Below are 20858 nucleotides of genomic sequence, written 5' to 3'. Positions count from 1 at the left end.
GTGTGTTTGCCACCTGGTGCAGAGAACGAGCAGTGGACCCAGTTACCTGCCCGGTGATCATGGTACTGGAGTTCCTCCAGGACCATTTCGCTGCTGGCCTTTCCCCATCCACACTCAAGGTATATGTGGCTGCCGTGGCAGCGTTCCACACCCCTCTGAGGGATGGGCCTCTGGGGAGGCTTCTACTGGTCGTGCGCTTCCTCCGAGGAGGATGAGACCCATGACTCGTTCCAGGCTTCCCACCTTGGACCTGCCGGTGGTTCTCGAAGCGCTGGCTGAGGCCCCCTTCGAACCCCTGGAGTCGGCTGAGGCCAAGCACCTGACCCTTAAGATGGCCTTTCTTCTCGCTATCACCTCTCTGAGGAGGGTGGGGGATCTCCAGGCACTTTCGGTGTCTCCGCAATGCCTGGAGTTTGCCCCGGGGAGGTTCAGAGCCATCCTGCACCCCTGTCTGGGCTATGTCCCCTAAGGTTGGCAGGGTCCACGGTGCTGCAGGCGTTTCATCCCCCACCTCATGTGATGGCGGAGGACGGGAGACTTCATCTGATCTATTTACACACTGAGGTCTTCCAGTCTTGGAGTAGTTTCATTCATGTTTCAGCCCTGCCACGCCCAGAGGCGTTCCCATAGTGTCATCACCGACGCAGTGTCTCGTTCCCCTTCTCGGGGAATAAGACAGTGGCTGATTGTCAACAACATTTAAAAAAAAATCATTAGTCTTTCAGAATATGCTACCCCTGATATCTTTCTCTGGCATAATATAGTATTTCAACATGCTGCCCATCTCCTTACAGTACACATGGAGTGAGTAGTGGTGCAATATAAAATGATTCTGTAGTGGGAGCATTATTTGACAGGGGATATTGATCTATCAGAATGGGCTACCCCTGAAATGATAATATAATCCAAAAAACAGAAGATGTCATAATACTGTGAGAGTTATAACTTTATGGGATTGGAAAAAGGAAAATGTAAGGTAGCATTTTTAGACAAGGCTGCATCAAGTTGAAACCACCTTTGGCCTGCACCGGTAGGAAGTGAACCACGGCCATGGTACTGAAACCTGGGGTTAACCCGATGGATGGATGGATGGATGTATGTATGTATGTATGTATGTATGTATGTATGCAGTGAGGAAAATAAGTATTTGAACACCCTGCTATTTTGCAAGTTCTCCCACTGTGAGAGACATAATCTAAAAAAAAAAATCCAGAAATCACAATGTATGATTTTTTAACCATTTATTTGTATGATACAGCTGCAAATAAGTATTTGAACACCTGAGAAAATCAATGTTAATATTTGGTACAGTAGCCTTTGTTTGCAATTACAGAGATCAAACGTTTCCTGTAGTTTTTCACCAGGTTTGCACACACTACAGGAGGGATTTTGGCCCACTCCTCCACAGAGATCTTCTCTAGATCAGTCAGGTTTCTGGGCTGTCGCTGAGATATATATATATATATATATAGTTTCAAATGACATGTAGGCTACAGACTGCATAATTGGCACTATTGTTACTAAACAGCACCATAAAGCAGGTTAGTGCTGAATGCTCTGGTTGATATTGCAGCCTAATAATTTAATAATTTCACGTCAGCAGCTGTTTGCACTGTTTTGTCACGATTATAGGAGTTACATTGGTGTGATGCATGTATCGACTCTGACAATATCTGAATAATCATGTAGACAAATCATCCACCTCCACTCAACCCCACTAATGATTTTCTCAGACTTATCCTACCTCTACCAGCCCTTAGGCTATAACTTTCCAGGTGATTTCATTATTGTGTTGATGTATTAGTGTTTTGTCTAACGGTTTACTTTTATGATTAGAGAGGTTGCTATCAGTCATTTTAAACGTTTCCATGGGCGCAATAATGTCACAGCACATATATGCAGCAAAACTAAAAACTGTAGTTATGAACTTGACAGGACAGACAGAGGAAACAGAATTCTACATCCAAAACAATTTAGAGGCACTAATGGAGCAATCGAGTTAATGGAGAAATTATGGTAGAGGCTTAATAATCAGCTGCGCCCTCATGCCGTTCATTTAAGTGGACTGTGTTATCAATGTTTTTTATTCAAACTATTTTATTTAGCCTATGTAATGGCAAAAAATTTCTATTATTCCTTTTATTACATACATACATACATACTGAGGTCCAGACCTCGGTGACCTCATACGACCTCTTTGTGTTGAAGGAAAGTGCGTGCACACAGTCTGTCAAGCGCGCATATAGGCTACAGCACACCAGGCCGCTTACTGCTTACCGTAGCTTCCGGGTCACCAAAAAAACCCATTGCAAAATTGAGAAATAAGATTTATACTCTTGTGTATGAATTTCTGATTTCCATCTATAAACACATCAAAGAAAATCGGATAACGAGATTTATTTTCGTTTTCCGTTTTTTAATCTCAAACGGATTTTCGTTTTGAAATGAAAAAAACAAAACGGTTTGCTTCCTATTTTTTGTTTCCCTATTTACTAATGGTAATTGGCAAACGAGCAGTTTTGTTTTTTTCATTTAAAAATGAAAATCCGTTGGCCGCAAAGTACACAGACAGTCTTCCCTCCAGCCCTGCTCACTCGCTTGGTTGCAGTGTGCTCTCTAGCACTCAGAGCTCCCCCTGCTGACCATAAGGTGCCTCTGAGCACCAGCCGTTTCACACCCAGCCTCCAGTCTTTGGGGCACGGCCCCTTATTTGCTTACACTCCTAAATCCCAAATGCCCAATTCTAAATTCCAAATTCCTAAATGCTCAATCCTAAATGCCAAATGCATTATTGATTTAGAGTTTTAGTTTTAGGCTTTTAGTTTTTATTCTGACCCAATAATCCCTCCAAAGTAGAGGAGTGACAGAGGGACAGAGATTGTTCAGTGGTGTTTTCTGCACTTTTACTTGATGTTCACAGAAGCCATTTGTTCCATGTGGAGACATTATTTAATCAGATTAATCTTGAGATCCAATTTGTTTTTATTTAGAGACACCCGAGGGCTATTTCACAAAAGCAGAATAAAGAAATCCCAGATAACAGAAAAGGCTAGGCTTGACCTAGTGTGGTCAGTGCAAGATTCACGAAAGCCAAACCAGGCTGAGGAGGAGCGACTATATCAAGCAAGGTGTAAATAATTTGGATACATGCAGGAACCTTTGTGACGGCCCTGCCTAGTTGGGTGTTTGACTGTGTGGTGTTGAGCAGTTTTTGTCCCTGAAGTTATCAGCGCCCGTAACCTGATTGGGAGCACCTGGGCTGGTCGTTGTGGGAGGATAAATACTCAGGCTCTTTTGCTCTCCCTCTCTCTGATCTGGTCCTACTCCTGCCAGCAGCTGCAGCATTCCTTTGTTTTGTTACATTATGTTTGTCACCACTCAACACCCAAGCTCCCTACTTGTCACTCATCCACATCTGACTAACACACTCTACATCGTTGATTATTAGTTTAGATGTTTAAGTTGTTACAATAAAAGTTTACTTTTGGCAATCCTCTGTGTCCTCTCCGCATTTGTCATGGCTTTTGAGCCGGGTTATGACAAATTGGGGGCTCGTCCAGCCGTGATTTCCCGTTGATACTGCGATTGTTTGGTAAGATTACTGAAAATGGTATTTGGTACTTGTGTGTTACAGTTCGTTGCCTAGTAGTGTGTAGGTTTGCTTTGTATGTCACACGTAGATTTGATGCGTGTATGTATAGAGTTTGTTAAGAGCGCTCGTGGTGCGCTCAGTGGTCTCTTGTTCTCTGGTTTACCTGGGAAGTTGCGGGCTGGTAAACTTTGTTTGGATTAAACAGGAAGGACACGCACTTGAGGATGATTTCTCTGTAAGCTATTTGCTATTTGTGTGTACGGTTTCTTACCTGTAGTTTGGCTTTAAAAAAGCACTTGTTGTTTGCCGGTGGTTCATATTGTGTATCAGCTGATCCAGTTGACATTTGCTGGGTTGCCCGTGTGTAGTTTGTGTAGTGGTGATGAGTTTTCCCTTACAGGTTGTAGCGACGTTCCCCTTTGGGTTCGTTGAGCTGTTTGGGGGCCAGCGTTGTGGCGAACGTGACAAAAGCTGGTGCTTGGGAGCATGTCCGTGGTTTCGGGAGTGTTGCTGGTTTGCCAGTTGCTTTCCTGATCCAGCAGTCTCTAGTGTGTAAATACCCACCACAACTAGCCACATGAAGACTAGGGGGGAGCTTAGTCGTACTGGTTTTAGATAGCGGAGAGACTCCGAACCACGGTGGGGGATTAGTCCTCTTTGGACACACAGGCGAGCGTCTGGTGTCTGTCTGATCTCTTGAAGTAGCCTATATTTAGTTTTCCAGGTTTGTTGCATAGGCAATTTAACATGTCTTAAGTTGAAACATTTATTTATTTGAAGCAGATGTTTTGGCGGCTTATGCTCCTTTCATTCGGGACAGGTCTGTGTCACTTGTGGGTGGTGGTAAAATCCCATTAAAGATCCTGAGGGATACGGTGGCCTACAACTCCTACACTGTTAGCTCTGTGTTGCCTTTTTCAAGGGACACAGATACTAGTGACTTTGTTCTCAATCGTGGAATGGGGTTGAGTGTGTCCAGCACCTTTGCACAGTATGGTTCTTGACTGTAAGCTGGTTCAGGGTGAGGTTGACGTGGTTGTGCTATCAGCATTGCCTATTGAAGGTATACACCTTATTTTGGGGAACGGTTTGGCTGGTAGCAGAGTTTGGTCTGACACTCCTCCCTCACCAATAGTCACTTTGTATCCATCTGCGTTTGTCTGAAGAGTTCTGGTGCATTGCAGGAAGTTTCTCCGGCCTGTGTGGTTACACGCGCTATGCACAACTTGCAGTTTGACATGTTACCTGAATCTAACAGTGTTGATGTGCCTCTGGAGGTTTCCTCACTGACTGAGCTGCCCTTGTCATTGTCTCATGGTGAGGTGGTTCAGGAGCAGCGCAATGACATCTCTTTGAAGGAAACATTTCAGTGTGTTATGCCTGCCTCGGAGATTGGTAATGTGGCATCTGGCTACTTTGTGCATAATGAATTGCCGTTCAGAAAATGGGTTCCAGTGAGTGAGGATGGTGTGAAATGTGATGTTTTCCAGGTAGTTGTGCCATTGAAGTTTCGTCCACTTGTTTTGAAGGTGGCACATGATTATGGGCACATTGAGTGTGGGCACTTTGGTGTCCGGAAAACATACCTTAACATCCTAAAACATTTCTTTGGCCTCAACTGAAAAAGGATGTGTCTGCATATATTAAGACCTGTCATGTGTGCCAGCTTACAGGTAAGCCGAATCAGAGTATTAAACCTGCGCCATTACAGCCTATTCCAGCTGTGAGTGAACCATTTACACACCTTATTGTTGACTGTGTGGGTCCATTGCCTTGTGCTAAGTCTGACTGTAAATATTTACTTACTGTTATGTGTCAGAGCAACAGGTATCCAGCTGCATGCCTGTTGAGGTTCATTACAACTAAGTCAGTGGTTAGGGCTTTGACACGGTTCATTTCCATATTTGGTATTCCTACGGTGATCCAGAGCGACCAGGGGTCAAACTTTACATCTCACATGTTTGGTCAAGTGTTGAAGCTGCTGCGCATTAAACAAAATCAGTCTTCAGCCTATCATGCGCAAAGCCAGGGGTTTTTGGAGAGGTTCCATCAGACGCTTAAGTCTCTCTTGCGTGCATATTGTACAGAGCTAGATAGAGACTGGGAAGACTGGATCCCATGGCTACTGAGCCACCGAAAAACCTGATCGACTTTGCGAATGGTCCAGACACTGTTTGTTTAAAGCTGGGTGTATAGCACAAGAGAAATTGGGTGCATCTCAAAGTAAAATGAAAAAGTTCTATGACAGATGTACTGAGAGACAGGAGTTCAGTCCAGGTGACCAAGTCCTTGCACTGGTGCCTATTGTGGGGTCACCGTTTCAAGCTAAGTATATTGGTCCATACACTGTGTGAGAAGCTTTCAGATTTGAACTATATTGTGGAGAGAGCTCGACGACTGTATCATGTTAATCTCCTTAAACCTTATTACAAGCGTGCAGGTCAGGATGTGAAGGATGTTGTGTGCCCAGCGCTTTTGGTGACTTGAGAGCTTTTGGCACGTGAGTCAGATGGGGTGCTGGAGCCAGACGAAAGTTTGCTCTGTGGGAGACTGAAAAATTCAGAATCACTTTGTAATTTGGATAAGTTGTTGGCTCATCTGCCTGAGTTACAACACGTTTCCATGTCTGTTTGGTGATATCCCTTCACGTAGCACTTGGATTGAACATGATATAGATGTTGGAGATACTCAGCCGATTAAACAGCGTTTCTATTGCGTGGCGCCAGCTAAACAGATATTTGAATGCTGAGGTGGATTACATGCTCCAAAATGATATTGTTGTTCCTTCTGCATCCAGTTGGGCCTCCCCTTGTATTTTGGTTCCAAAACATGATGGCACACCAAGATTTTGTTCGGACTTTGGGAAAGTAAATGCTGTCACAAAATCAGACTCGTTTCCAATCCCACGCATGGATGTCTGCATAGATCAGGTGGAATCTGGCAAATTTGATTTGCTTAAAGGTTACTGGCAAGTGCCTTTGTCCAAACGTGCACAGGAAGTTTCTGCATTTATTACACCTTCAGGTTTGTATTCGTACAATGTGATGCCCTGTGGGTTAAAGAATGCTCCCGCAACATTTCAGCGGTTGATGAATCGTGTAGTGTCTGGTTTGACAGGTTGTTCTGTTTATCTTGATGATGTGGTCATTTATAGTGACACCTGGCATTCACATCTCCAGCGCATTCGTGCATTGTTTGAGCGTTTGGTGGAAGCACACCTCACCATCAATTTGGCTAAATGTAGCTTTGACATGGCAACAGTGACATATCTTGGCTGTGTGGTAGGGCAGGGGTGTGTGGCTCCAGGCCAAAGTCAGGGCAATAGCAGTGTATTGTGTATGTAGAGTATCCACAACCCACCACCTTGGGTTTTGTGGGTTATTATAGAGGTTTTTGCAAAAATTTCTCCACTGTTGTTTCCCTTCACCGAAATGCTCAAGGCAAAGAGGAAATTTGATTGGTCGGCTATTTGTCAACAAGCCTTTGATAATGTGAAACTGCTGTTGTGTTCTGCTCTTGTCCTAGCAGCTCATTGTTTTGATCGAGCTTTTATGCTTCCAGTAGATGCCAGGCAGGTGGGAGCAGGCACCGTTTTGCTCCAGGGGGATGACCAGGGTTTGGTGAAGCCAGTTAGTTTCTTCTCCAGAAAGTTTAACAGTTACCAGAGTAACTATTCTGTGATTGAGAAAGAGGCATTGTCACTTATTTGGGCCTTACAACATTTCGACGTCTATCTAGCAGCAGGAGGGCTGATTGTGGTGTAAACTGAGCACAATCCACTGACCTTTTTGCATTCGCTCAGATGTCCCAACCAGAGATTGACCCAGTGGTCATTGTTTCTCCAGGCTTATAACCTGGATATCACATATGAAAAGGGATCAGAATATTATTGCAGATGCACTTTCTCGTGCTCCTCTGCATTGATGGAGATTAGTATGAGGTGTTTGACTGTGTGGTGTTGGGCAGTTTACTGTTCTCCTTTTATCCCTGAAGGTATCAGCGCCCATAAACCCGATTGGGAGCACCTGGGCTGCTCGTTGTTGCAATAAATATGTTTACGCCGTGTCCTCTCCGCATTTGTAATGGCCTTTGAGCCCGGTTATGACAAACGAAACCACTGTAAAGCCAGATATATGTTTAGACTGCTTTGCTTCCCTCAATCTTTACCAACTAACTTCAATAATTTCTTCATCTAAACCATCGACCTGCCTCTTGGACCCCATCCCGACTTGGCTGCTTAAAGAAGTTTTACCCTTAGTCAGCACTTCTGTACTAGATATGATCAGTCTCTCTCTATCAACAGGCTATGTACCACAGTACTTTAAAGTAGCTGTAATTAAACCTCTTCTGAATTGCCCCAAACTTGATCCAGATGTTTAGCCAACTATAGACCCATATCTAACCTTCCATTTCTCTCTAAGATTCTGGAGAAAGCAGTTGCTAAAAAGGCTGTGTGACTTTCTACAGTAGTAGTAGTTTATTTGAGGATTTTCAGTCAGGATTTAGAGCTCATCATAGCACAGACAGCACTGGTGAAAATTACTAACGACCTCTTTATTGCATCAGACAAAGGACTTGTCTCTGTACTGGTTTTATTATATCTTAGTGCTGCATTTGATACCATTGACCATCAGTGTTAGGTGCTGTTTCGCAGGGATCCAAAAGCGGACTCAAGGCAGATCAGTTCTCAGTATGACAGTTTATTGACAGGTTATGGAATTTGCAAAGGTGAGTGGCGTGGGTCTGAGGCGGAAAGGCAGGCTGGGGAAACCAAGCTCCAAGAACCCTGGGCTGTCAACCTGCTGTCTCATGAACAGAGCAGAGATCTGGGAGGAAAGGGAGAAAACACAGGCTGTCAGTGAAGTCAAAGACTAGATCAATAAGTCCTCCTTCAAAAAGTTGGCCTTGCGCTAGTTACCACTGGTGGGTAAATGGACGATCTGGCACTAACTGGAGGTTGAGCTGGGTCTTTATAGCAGGAGTTGATTATGGTGATGAGCCTCAGGTGTGGAGTTCCATGGGAGACCAACTGGAACACCCCGCCCCTACGAGACATGCATGCGCACACACACGAGACAAAGACTGACAGGAACAATAAGGGACGGAGGAAAACATGAGGGCAGAGGAGGTGGCACAGCCAGATCATTACAATCAGATCCTATTGCAAAGACTGGAACATTTCATTGGCATTAAAGGAACCGCTCTAAGCTGGTTTAAGTCTTATTTATCAGATCGATTTCAGTTTGTACATGTTAACGATGAGTCCTCAATGCACGCCAAAGTTAGTCATGGAGTTCCACAAGGATCTGTCCTCGGACCAATCCTCTTCACTTTATATATGTTTCCTTTAGGCAATATTATCAGGAAATATTCCATAAGCTTTCATTGTTATGCAGATGATACTCAGTTATATCTATCGATCAAACCAGATGAAACTCATCAGTTAGCTAAACTTCAAATGTGCCTTCAGGATGTTAAAACCTGGATGACCTGTAATTTTCTTATGTTAAACTCAGATAAAACTGAAGTTATTGCTCTGGGGCCTAAGCACCTCCGTGACGCATTATCTAAAGATATAGTTTCGCTTGATGGCATCGCCCTGGCCTCCAGCACCACTATTGAGGAATCTTGGAGATATCTTTGATCAGGACATGTCGTCTAAGTCTCACATTAAGCAAATTTCAAGGACTGCCTTTTTTCACCTACGTAATATTGCGCAAATCAGGAACATCCTGTCTAAAAATGATGCAGAAAAACTAGCCCATGCCTTTGTTACTTCTAGGCTGGATTACTGCAATTCCTTATTATCAGGATGCTCGAAAAAGTCCGTTAAGACTCTTCAGCTGATCCAGAATGCTGCAGCACGTGTTCTGACAGGAACCAGGAAAAGAGATCATATTTCTCCTGTTTTAGCTTCTTTGCATTGGCTTCCAGTAAAATCCAGAATAGAGTTTAAAATCATTCTTCTTACCTACAAAGCTCTTAATGGTCAGGCACCATCTTATCTTAAAGAGCTCATAGTACCTTACTACCCCACCAGAGCACTGCGCTCCTAGAATGCATGGTTACTTGTGGTTCCTAGAGTCTCCAAAAGTAGACTAGGAGCCAGAGCGTTCAGCTATCAAGCCCCTCTCCTGTGGAACCAGGTTCCTGTTTGGGTTCAGGAGGCAGACACCATCTCCACATTTAAGAGTAGGCTTAAGATAAAGCTTATAGTTAGGGCTGGCTCAGGTGAGTCCTGAACCATCCCTTAGTTATGCTGCTATAGGCCTAGACTGCTGGGGGATTTCCTATGATGCACTGAGCTCCTCTCTCCTCTACTTTCTCTCCCTCTGTATGCAACCTCATCCCATTATTGCATGTTACTAACACAACTTCTCCCCTTTCCGGTAGTCTTGTGCTTTCTCGTCCCTCTCCTCTCTCCTCCTATCACTTCCTGCAGGTTTTCTGGCTCTGGATCTGTGGTTGCGAGTCACCTGCTGCCCCCGTGTTCCTGCTCGACACCCTCTGCTGCAACAACTATTGTTACTAGTCCTATTGTTATTGTTTTCATAAACATTACTGTATGTATTTGTACCATTTTTCATTTAGTCTATAGCAACGTCACCTTTACTGTCCTCTGAGTGTGTGTGTATATTGTGTAGGCTGCTCTCTCTCTCTCTCTCTCTCTCTCCCCACACCGGTCGAGGCAGATGGCCGCCCACCCTGAGCCATGGTTCTGCTTGAGATTTCTGCCTCTTAAAAGGAAGTTTTTCCTTGCCTCTGTCGCCTAGTGCTGCTCTTGGTGGGAATTGTTGGGCTTCTGTAAATAACATCAGAGTACGGTCTAGACCTGCTCTTTTATGAAGCGCTGTGAGATAACTGTTGTTAATAAAATTGAACTGAATTGAATTGACTTGATTCCACCAAAGTGACTGCAAACGGAACAGATAACGCACCAAGCCTGGCTGTTCTGGTCTGGAGCAGGCTAGCTGCACAGACTAAATCGTGCTGTTATTATTATTGTTAATTATTTATTTTGTTTAGAATTCACATCAGCATACTAATAATATAAGGTGTAACACATTGTCTTGCACAAGTTAAGTTAGCTGCTCCCTTTAGGGATGGGTTAAATGCACAGAATGACTTTCGCTTCATGTATGTGTATGTGACAATAAAGTATCTTCTATCTTCTTCTTTGCTGCCCAGCATCCATGTACCTACTTTGTATATTACATTATAAGAAAATCAGAAAATTTTGACATGACATGGTAAATAGTTAAAATAAATCATGAAGCATTACAACTTTGGCTTTGTATGAGCCATTTTAATTATCACAAACAGCAAGAAACCATACATTTGTGTATCTTTAGGTTCAACTTCTTGGCTGACAATGATGGTCATTGGTAAAAATTACCCAGGCAGCAGCTAAGATGCTTGAAAGCCTAGCAGTATCCTCTCACAACCACGAATATCCACAACAATTTTAATGGATAAAAAAAGTTGCACCACACCAACAAGGTCTTGTGTTGTGATCAGCATTGTACCAAATATTTACATTTGCACAAAAGCAGCTTTTCTGAATTATTATCATCATCATTATTACTGGTGGCATGTGAAAGAAAACTCTACGAATGTATGGTGGCCATTTGAAAAAAACATACAAATCTTTTTTTTCTATATTATATTTTTCTTCATTTGCTTGTGCTTTTCTTTTTGGAAGCATTTTATTAAAGATTATCTGTGTAACTTTCAGAAAACCATTGTTATTGATGACACAGGTGGTCGTTAACTGATCTGCAGTCAGCATCCTGTTGCTTGTGCTCCCTCTCTTTAGGCGTAAGCAAACATCATCCTTGGCATTGGCCAAAACAGTGATGTGACATACACCAGACTGAAGGCTGAAATGAACACTAAATGCAGAAAAATAAATTGACATCTTATTACTATCTGTAATGTTTCCTATATTTTATTTGGACCACTTGGAAATCACACAAGCATCTCCTTAAGTGCTCCCCCTTGGCCACATGGTGGACAAATTTGGCATCACATCTGTACTGAGTTGTTAGTTTTGTGGTAGTCCATGTGCTCGGCCATGAGGCCAATCCTTACTGCCTTCCTTTGCTTTAACTTAATTTGGCATTGTCTTTTTTTGGTAATTTAAAAAAACATCTTTAGGTTTCATGATAGCATAAGCTAGGCTTTAAGTGTGTGTTAAATTAATAGCAGTAGCTCTTATTGTGGTACTGATATCATGGATGATTTCAGAGAATGGGAGAGTGTCAATCTACCTGAATAACTGAGAACATGGCAAAGTGAGATACAAATAGAATCATGTGGTGTGTGTGTGTGTGAGTGTAGCGTAGGTCTGGTTCTGATCCCTGCTGGCTGGATCGAGGCTCTCGTAGGTGGATTCAGATGTAGAAACTGGAGGAGAGTTTTCATATGGAGCAAGCTGAAACCAAACAAACAAAGATTTTCACAGAGAATGAAAGCACACCCATGGTTATAGTTCTGCATGAGGGTTATTTATATTTTGAAGAACATCTGAATCATGGACAGTGAAGAAAGAGGATTATGTGATTATGAGTCCACTGTTCCCAAACTTTTAGATCATTTTGATAGTTTTAGATTCAGTATCTTAAGTAAAAATATAAATTAAAGTAACCTGCAAAATATTGCAGCACATTTAAAAGTCGCGGTACTCATTTCCTTGTGGTAGAGATTCATTAACTACAAATATGATTATGGGGTAAAATCTGTCTTATTGAGTGTCTATTGATAGATATATACACAATATACAGTAAAATAAAAAAGTAAAGATTTTTATCACATTGTTATGAGCAAAATTGAATAATGAATTCGAAAGTGGGGGAGAGCCAGGATGACTGACAGACAGAAATCATTTGTTGTTATTATCAACAGCTCACATGTGTGTTCTATCAATACCAGAATAGCTAATGTTATTCTAGTTTTTATTTAGAACGCTTGACACTGCCCTTCTTAATACGTAATTGCAGTCTCATTATGTCCTTTTTCTTAAAGGCAGTACTATGCTCATTTTCAGGTTCATAATCCTATTAAGGGGTTGTACAAGAACAGGTTTAAATGGCTTCATTTTCAAAAAACACCATCTTTTTTGTCATACTGCACATTGCTGCAGCTCCTCTTTTCACCTTCTGTTGAAGGCTTCGTTTTAGGTATGGAGTGATACATCTTGTCTCTAAATGATCTTTGTTGGGAGTTGCACATGCTCAGTTCCTAGTTAAGGACTACTAGCCGATCAGAAGCAGAGAAGGGCGGGTCAGCGAGAAGCCGGTAAACAGCTTTGGTTCAGCTGTAGGCTTGGCAACATGGACTGGAGCAAGAGTTTCAGAGTGGTGAGTTCTGTAACAAAAGTATCTTTCATCCATAAAGTTTTAACTGAGCTCTGTCTCTACATCACAGGAACAACTTCATGTCCACTGACTGCCTGGAGGGTAGTTAGTGTTTGGAAGGGAGAGGAGAGCTGTGTGCTGCAGCTCACTGTTTTTCCACCGCTTTGTCAGAATAGTCGCTCAGCGAGCATTATGACACATATTTTCTTGTGAATCACAAGAAAGCGGAAGTAAAGGCTGGGCTTCAAATGAGCTGTTTTCAGGCAGTTCAGAGCAGAGTTTGCTGTGGGAGATGGGAACTCCCTTTGGGCTGGACTTTGGGCTTTTTCACTTTGCAAACCTGTTACATGCACAAAAAAAGATATATAACTCAATAAAGGAGAGGGAAAAAGCCAAAAAACATAATACCACCTCTTTAATAAAAAATTATTTGGATTAGATATTGGCTGCCCTTTTTATGTACATCTGCAGCCTGTTTTCCTGGTCTACTGTGAAGACCCTGTTATTTGGCTGTAAGTATCCTGGTGGTCCAGCCTGCAGCCTAGTGGACTCTGCCCCCTCCTGCCGTATCTAAATAAGGTAGAATGGCTGTGTGTCGGGACGGTTGAAACACCTGACTCCTGACGTTTAAACTTCACTAGATTCTAAACTGTAAAGCTTTGACATTTAAAACTTCAGGATGTGTTAAAGTACTAATCTTTCATGTGATCATGACCATGGCACATGAAACAATAAACACAAAAAAATTATCGCTTGAGTGAATTTACTTTCTGTGACTGAAAACAACTTCTTTCGTATAACTCTGGTTAGTGTGACGTATCCACCTAACCTTTCCCAGTTCTGTTAAGTACTGTGTTCTGTATGTGCTGTGGTAGTTTGGCATGTCAGACTTGTATGGGCTTTAAGAAAATCGATGTTTCATTAGTCCCACATTTCAATTGTCCCAGCTCTCCCCTAGTTTATTGCGCCCCTTTAATTTAAATGCAGCATTGAACACAGGGTGCAGATGTGGGTTTTGGTTGTTTGAGTTGTTTGACAGGCTGCGTCATTAACAACCCCAAAAGCGCCTCACCTGCTGCCGCGAAAGGATTGTGGGTGCAAAAATACGGGAAAAAAGATGACAGCATAGTCTGCCGAAGCCTCCCACCACTGCTTGTTTGGGGGGGTGATTTGCAGGCTGATCAACATCCCACTCCTCTTTTGACCCATGGTTTGACTGTATGCGTATTCAGAGCCAATGGACTTTCAAAATAAGGATTTTTTTAAAACTGCGTTAACGTGCGAAAAAATAGAAAGAAATTGATGTTGATGTTACTCAATCAACTAGAGAGAAGACATGGCCCTCACAGAAATGTGAAACGTTTGTCATTTCAAGCACTGAATGCGACAGTCAATCTAAAATTGCCAACCTGGATGTCAGAGATCAAGATCCATTCACTGTGAGCCCAAATTATTTTTATATCAGCACACTAATTTTTACTCCTGTGTGCAGTGAAATGCTGAGCTGTAGGCTTTCGTAAAGGAGAGCAGCGCTGCAACATTAGCAATGTGACTAAACAGCAGAGTTAAGTAAAGAGAGGTTGATCTGTTTTATTTAATCCAATTCCATCTATTAAAATATACCCTTATACTAATCCTTGGAAAATTTCTAATGATTGTCACCTGCACTGGTACATCTTATTCAACACTGAGGGTAATTAAACAATTAAAGGAAGTCACCTCCATGTTTGCTCTGTCTGAATTTTCGCTGGTCTGCAAACCTGCGAAACAGAAAAAAAAAGTATTTTTCTCTATTATGATGAGTTATTATTGAAAGTGCATGTGAGGTTGGAAGGTCAACATTGCCGCCAATGATAAAACACCAATTCTCATGGAGAAAAATCTTCCTGTATAATTGGACTGGCCGAGTGCCCGGTAGGCAATCCCTAATATGACTAAGAAATACTGTTAAAGTCTCTTTCTTGATACAAAAATTTCAATTATTTACTAAAATGTAACTCCTTCCACCTCCCCACTTTCCTAATGTATTAGCATTTACTTGTTCATGAATTTGTTTCTTTAACATGTCTTTCATGTTCATTACATTTTGTGGGTGTGTGAGCTCAGGGACAATCTGTTTCATGCTTGCTCAGATTTCTTCAGAGAATTACGAGGAGAGCCACACTGTCAAAATAAAATGTGTAATGGGAAGTTTCACTTATTGGCGTTACTGTGTAAGTGTGCCAGTTGCCTCACCTTCAGTTTTAGTTTTCCTCTGAATACAGATTCTCAGTGTCAGCCCTAAGATGATGGCAATGATGACAAAAATAGGGACAGCATATACCAGCGCATCTGTGTAAGGTTGAAGAGAAGAAAAAGATTGTTGAAAAGATGCTTTCTAATTGATGAATGATGACTTAACATGTGGGACCTGAGGTTCAGTTAATGTAGTGCTGTCAAACTTAACACCTGAATAACTGTCCTATTTTAAACAAAAAATGCGAAATCTAAAAACAAATTGATATAGTTTACATAAATACACACATTCACATATTATATATATTGTCTATATTCACATAAGAATCTTTTGTTGAAGAAAACTTAATTCCTTGAATAGAAGAATCTTCTGGAACAATTTGAGTTATTTCCCATTGTGATCTCATCAAGGTGTACAAAAGTCAAATAACGATTAGTTATTTAATTTTCTTCTACATGCATTGTTATACCATGTTTATGGAAAATACTCATTTCTGATTGGCTGGTGGGTGTCCAATAAAATCATGTAACAGGACACGTCACACATAGTTCCAGAGAACAATCTAGCCACTGTTCAAAATCAGTACTGAAGGTATATGACACTGCATGCAACCATAGGAACAATATTTTCTACAGTTACTACTTGCTAACAGTTATGTTAACTCTCGCTAGTAAAAATGACTGAACCTTGGGAGAATCATGGGTATATCATTCTTCAGCTGATTTTGGAGCACAATGCCTTCAACTTTTTGTTGAAATCAAAAGATTTTGGTGCAGCCATTGATCACTCTGGTCCATTATTATTTGTAACCACTATAGAGAAAGTCCCACCGATTAAGGGAGCTTATGTTTCACTACCTTTCATTCCAGCCTCTAGACTCACGATTGGTCGGTTGTACAAATCTGGTGTGCTGTTTGAAATAAATCTTGATGAAGCTGAGATGTCAGTTGTGTCTCACTCAGTGATAGAGCTAATATTCTACTGCCACCTGCTTTACCAGAAAGGAATGTAGCAAACCTATCAAATAATGCCCAGTAGGGTTTTTTACAGTTTTCTTTAAAAAGGTTAAAAATATGGGAGGTTTACGGGAAAATATTTAAATGGGAACATTTTCATTGAACAACAATGCAGAAACAAAGAAATCCTGATGAGAGAAATGTGCGTTTACAGCCTGTGTCTGTGTGTCAGCTGAACTGTTGGTTTTAAGTGAAAATTTCTCACAGTGATGGGAATTTCAAAACATCAGCAGCTGTCAGTGAAAACTTAAATCACCAACAAAAAGACCTCCAGAGACATGAACAAACATTTTCATTCTCATTCATTGCATTTCACTTTAAGTGGAAACTCACCATCTTTGACAATGATCTCAAACTCCCGGTAAGAATCTGGTGGGACACATTGTTCCAGACCACACCTGTACCGTCCTGAGTCAGACTTGATCAGCTGTGTGATGCTCACATACATCATTTGTCCCATATTTTTGATGCTGTATCTGCCTCTCTCAGCTGTGAAACCAGTTGTTTCAACAAGAATGTCTTTCTCTCCACATTCTTCCTTGCAAAAGTACTTCCTGCTTCCACAGAAAATAAAGGAGCATCCAACTACAATATTTCCTCCAGCTCTTGTATAGAGGGGTTTTTCTTTAAAAGGATTTCCATCCAGCAGTGCTGTTGAAAAGATGAACAATCAATAGTTACTATCTGTACTTAACATGATGCAGTCTGATCACAATAATTACAGTTTCAAATGTGATCCCCCAGTTACACTGGGAGCTGCCCAGTTCTACCAGTCTGTGACTGATTTGGATTCATTTTTACCTGTTAATTTCCTCTTTGCATTTGAAATATATTTTTTTATATTCTATAAAATAAATATAAATATTCTGTGATGGCAGGAGAACACATAACAAATAACCACACCTGTTAAAGAAAACATTCACTTCAGAAGCACAAACTGTTAAAACTTTCACACTGATGTTTAAATGAAACCGTATGAAAAATGTTGTTCAATGCATCCAAACATGTGAGCTTTCATTTATCAGCTTCTGACACTGATATTACATTTTTAATCACAAATATATCAACAGAAACAATAAGTATGCGTATGTGTGGTACGCTAATATTAAAATCAACTGTTGTGTGTGTGTGTGTTTAAGGTTATGGTTTAGGCAAGTAGTGGTTATGGTTAGGTCTCCAGGGATTGAATATAAGTCAATGTAATGTCCCCAAAAGTGATGGAAACACAACTGTGTGTGTCAAAGTTGCACTTTAGCAGCCTGTTTCTTTGAAGTGAACATTAATCACAGTTCACAGAGATACATATTTGTGGAAGTAAATCAGTGTTTCTTCAGACAAGAAAGAAACATTTTACATAAAAGGACTTGTAGTCACTCACCATCTACAACAATGATTTCAAGCTCTGTGATTAATTCACCCAGACCACACCTGTACCGTCCTGAGTCAGACTTGGTCAGCTGTGTGATGCTCACGAAAAAAAATCCTCCTCCTTCATATGTGATGCTGTATCTGCCTCTCTGATCTCTGACACCAGTTGTGTGAATGAGGATGTCCTCTGGTTTACATTCTCTCTTGCAAAAGAACATCGACCTTCCATATGAAGAAAAGGGGCATGTAACTCTGATATCTCCTCCTTCAGTTCCTGTATAGACAGGTGTCATTTGGGCATTGGTGAGACCAGTGTTTCCATCCTGCAGAGCTGTTGAAAAGATGAACAACAATAGTTACTGTCTGAACTTCCTGTAAGATGCTGCAGTCTGATCACAACATTTGCGGCTTCACATTTACCGTAAAACTTCAATTAACAGCCGAGTCCCAAATAGCCGTCTATCCAGTTTACTGGCCTGGTGTGGATAAACATTTTGACAAATAAACGCAGGTCTCCACTAGACCCCTGGTTTGGTTTTTACAGTTCTAGTTCTTTGGATGTTTAAAACCTCTTAAACCCTGTTGGGTCACCCGCTTGAGCTGCTTCTAAGATGAACAACAATAGTTACTGTCTCAACTTCCTGTAAGATGCTGCAGTCTGATCACAACATTTGCGGCTTCACGTCACACTGGGAGCTGCCCAGTTCAACCAGTCTGTGGCTGAGGAAGATTCCAATCAAGCACAAAACACAGGTATTAAAACTACATTCATTTAATCTTTAATGAAACTCTGATTTATTGTTTTTATGTCAGTAATAACATTCATTTACAATCGAATATTAATTTCAACCAGAGTGGAAAACGGTCTTTCACGCAAGACACAAAATATATAGCAGAAGAAATAGCAATAGAGCTCCAACAAAACACTATGGAACTGTTTATCATAACACATAACTGACATATCTACAAATTTTACAAAGTTCTAAAATCAATACAGTTTTCCTGTTTCGATTTGTGTAATTTTCTTTTTGAAAAATCAAATACATGTAGCAGCTATTTCAAATGGTGAGAAGCAAAGTCCACGAACGGTCAGGGTAAAGTAAAAAACAAACCTTTTCACCATAAAAATACAACAAAAAGCAACAAAATTGCACTTTGTTATTGAAAAAAAGTACAGCTGCAACCATTAATCAATTAATGGAAAATATTTTGATAATTGTTTTAGCGATTTTTAAAGAAAAAGTGCAGATCAGTTGCTGGTGCCAGCTCGTCCTACATGTAAATGTAAATGCTCCGTATTTGTATAACGCCTTTCTAGTCTTTTCGACCACTCAAAGCGCTTTTACACTACATCTGCATTCACCATTCACACACATTCATACACTGGCGGAACAGCCAGGGGCAATTCGGGTTTCAGTATCTTGCCCGAGGACACTTCCACATGCAGCCTGGGGGAGCTGGGATTGAACCGCCGACCTTCCGATTTACCTCCTGAGACACAGCCGCCCCACATGTTAAGATTCAACTCAACATTTGTTTTTGGGTTTTTTTACATTTTATTGACAAAACAGTTAATAGATTTACATGTTTACAGACATGTAAAAGAAAATATGAAAAATGTGACATTTTTGAAAGACAATAGAAACAGTGAATTGGCAATGCATACAGGGAAATTTGATGTTTTGCTGTAACTTAATTTTAAAGTAAACTGATTACAAACCAAAGTAAGCATGTAAGTTTGAGCCCTTCACTTTCCTTCCTGATGTGCAGTTTATTTTGAGGAAGTAAAGTGCTTGTAAATGAATTAACTAGGTATTTTAAAGGATAGGTACAAGCTTATATGTACACTGAAAGCTTCTCAAAGAGATCCCTTATTAAAGCAATTTCAATGCAAGAGATGGGGTTGAAATCCACATTTGATATGAGATATGAAAAAAAATGTGAACATATCCACAAAAGTGATATCTAAACAATTATCATATTTAAGTACATAAATGACTCATGAGAAACATTACTGATCAAAAAAGAAAAGAAAAACAAATGACATAACAAGAGAGAGAGACAGAAATCCAAAGTGAATACTCACAGAGGAAGAAGCAGATCAAAATGTGATGGACTTTCATGTTGAGGCTCTGATGGTTTACTGCTGACTCTGACTTCTTCACTGACAAACCAGGAACTTCTAACTTCTTTAAATGATGTAGTCCCTCCTCCAACACACACACACACACACACACACACACACACACACACACACACCTCTACTCTCCATCTTTATTTATACTGCAGGGTCTGAGGTTTCCTGCACATTTATGTACGTAATAACACGTCATTAAGTGAAATCATTGTCACATTTTTGTGATAACCCCCTATGGTCTTCATTATGTATCCAGTATGTATATACAAAATTTTGTTCATCCATTTTGTTCATTATTGAGTCCAAAATGTCTTTTTCTTAGTCCCTGCATTATCCATAACTATCATGGGATTTAAAGCGTGTTTGGTATTATCCCGTTTATACAAAGGCCACTTGACAACAAAATGCCTCATGTAATCAAAAGTAAAAATATTAGTCTGGCTTTTCTGTTTTAAACATCATAAATACATTACATAAAACACTCATGTTGTTTCTGTTGTCTGTGCAGCTAGGCAACATCCAGCTAAACAGGAAGCAACTCACGAAGCACAAATACAGTGAGGAAAATACGTATTTGAACACCCTGCTATTTTGCAAGTTCTCCCACTTAGAAATCATGGAGGGGTCTGAAATTGTCATCATAGGTGCATGTCCACTGTGAGAGACATAATCTAAAAAATAAAATCCAGAAATCACAATGTATGATTTTTTAACTCTTTATTTGTATGATAAATTGTAATTAATTAAAAATAATTGTATTCCCTTCTTTGGGGGAAGTTACATATGTTATTTTAAGGTCACATAGCAACGTTATAAAAATGTAATTTGGGACATAAGCCGTATGACAGCTTTTATAATAACGTTTCCTATATGACTTTAGGGGAATGTTCCATATTGGTTATTTGATGGTAACATAGCAACGTTACAAAAAGGATATTTGGCACATAAGCAGAACATTCCCATATGGTTTACGGTTTCTGTCTGCCTGCTTTGAGTTTTTGCCTTGTAGTTCCTTGGTTTTTGGGGGTTTAGTATGATATATCTGCCTGTTTTGTTGTTGATTTTATTGTGGTCTGTATGTTCGGTATTTTGATCCTGTTTTCTGCCTGTTCCCCTGTCTGGTTTTGTATTGGTCTTTTTTTGGGTTTGGTTC

At 40.7% G+C, this 20858-nt stretch overlaps 1 protein-coding gene across 1 annotated transcript; it reads right to left on the bottom strand.

Annotated features, from left to right (window-relative positions):
* Window positions 1-10880: 10880 nt before the first annotated feature.
* On the bottom strand, window positions 10881-19776 carry LOC119905015 (polymeric immunoglobulin receptor-like). The gene is made up of 6 exons (XM_038721689.1): window positions 19655-19776; window positions 17579-17899; window positions 16534-16851; window positions 15184-15279; window positions 14668-14708; window positions 10881-12026 (listed from the first exon to the last, which is right to left on the bottom strand). The coding sequence occupies exons 1-6, from the start codon at window positions 19689-19691 to the stop codon at window positions 11904-11906; spliced, it is 936 nt and encodes a 311-aa protein (XP_038577617.1). The 5' UTR covers window positions 19692-19776; the 3' UTR covers window positions 10881-11903.
* Between the last annotated feature and the right edge of the window lie 1082 nt (window positions 19777-20858).

This window comes from Micropterus salmoides, unplaced genomic scaffold (genome assembly GCF_014851395.1).
Source record: "Micropterus salmoides isolate LMB-PRFRI ecotype aquatic unplaced genomic scaffold, ASM1485139v1 Ms_hic_scaffold_16, whole genome shotgun sequence".
In the NCBI taxonomy this organism is placed as follows: Eukaryota; Metazoa; Chordata; class Actinopteri; order Centrarchiformes; family Centrarchidae; genus Micropterus; species Micropterus salmoides.
Note: the sequence above shows the minus strand (reverse complement) of the source record. Positions and strands in the feature narration are given on the sequence as shown.

Coding starts and splice junctions, on each gene's coding strand:
- LOC119905015 (XM_038721689.1), bottom strand. CDS start 19,691: ATGAAAGTCCATCACATTTTGATCTGCTTCTTCCTCT. Junction 17,900..19,654: donor TTTGATCTGCTTCTTCCTCT/GTGAGTATTCAC, acceptor TCTTTTCAACAG/CTCTGCAGGATGGAAACACT. Junction 12,027..14,667: donor CAGACAGAGCAAACATGGAG/GTGACTTCCTTT, acceptor GTTTGGTTTCAG/CTTGCTCCATATGAAAACTC.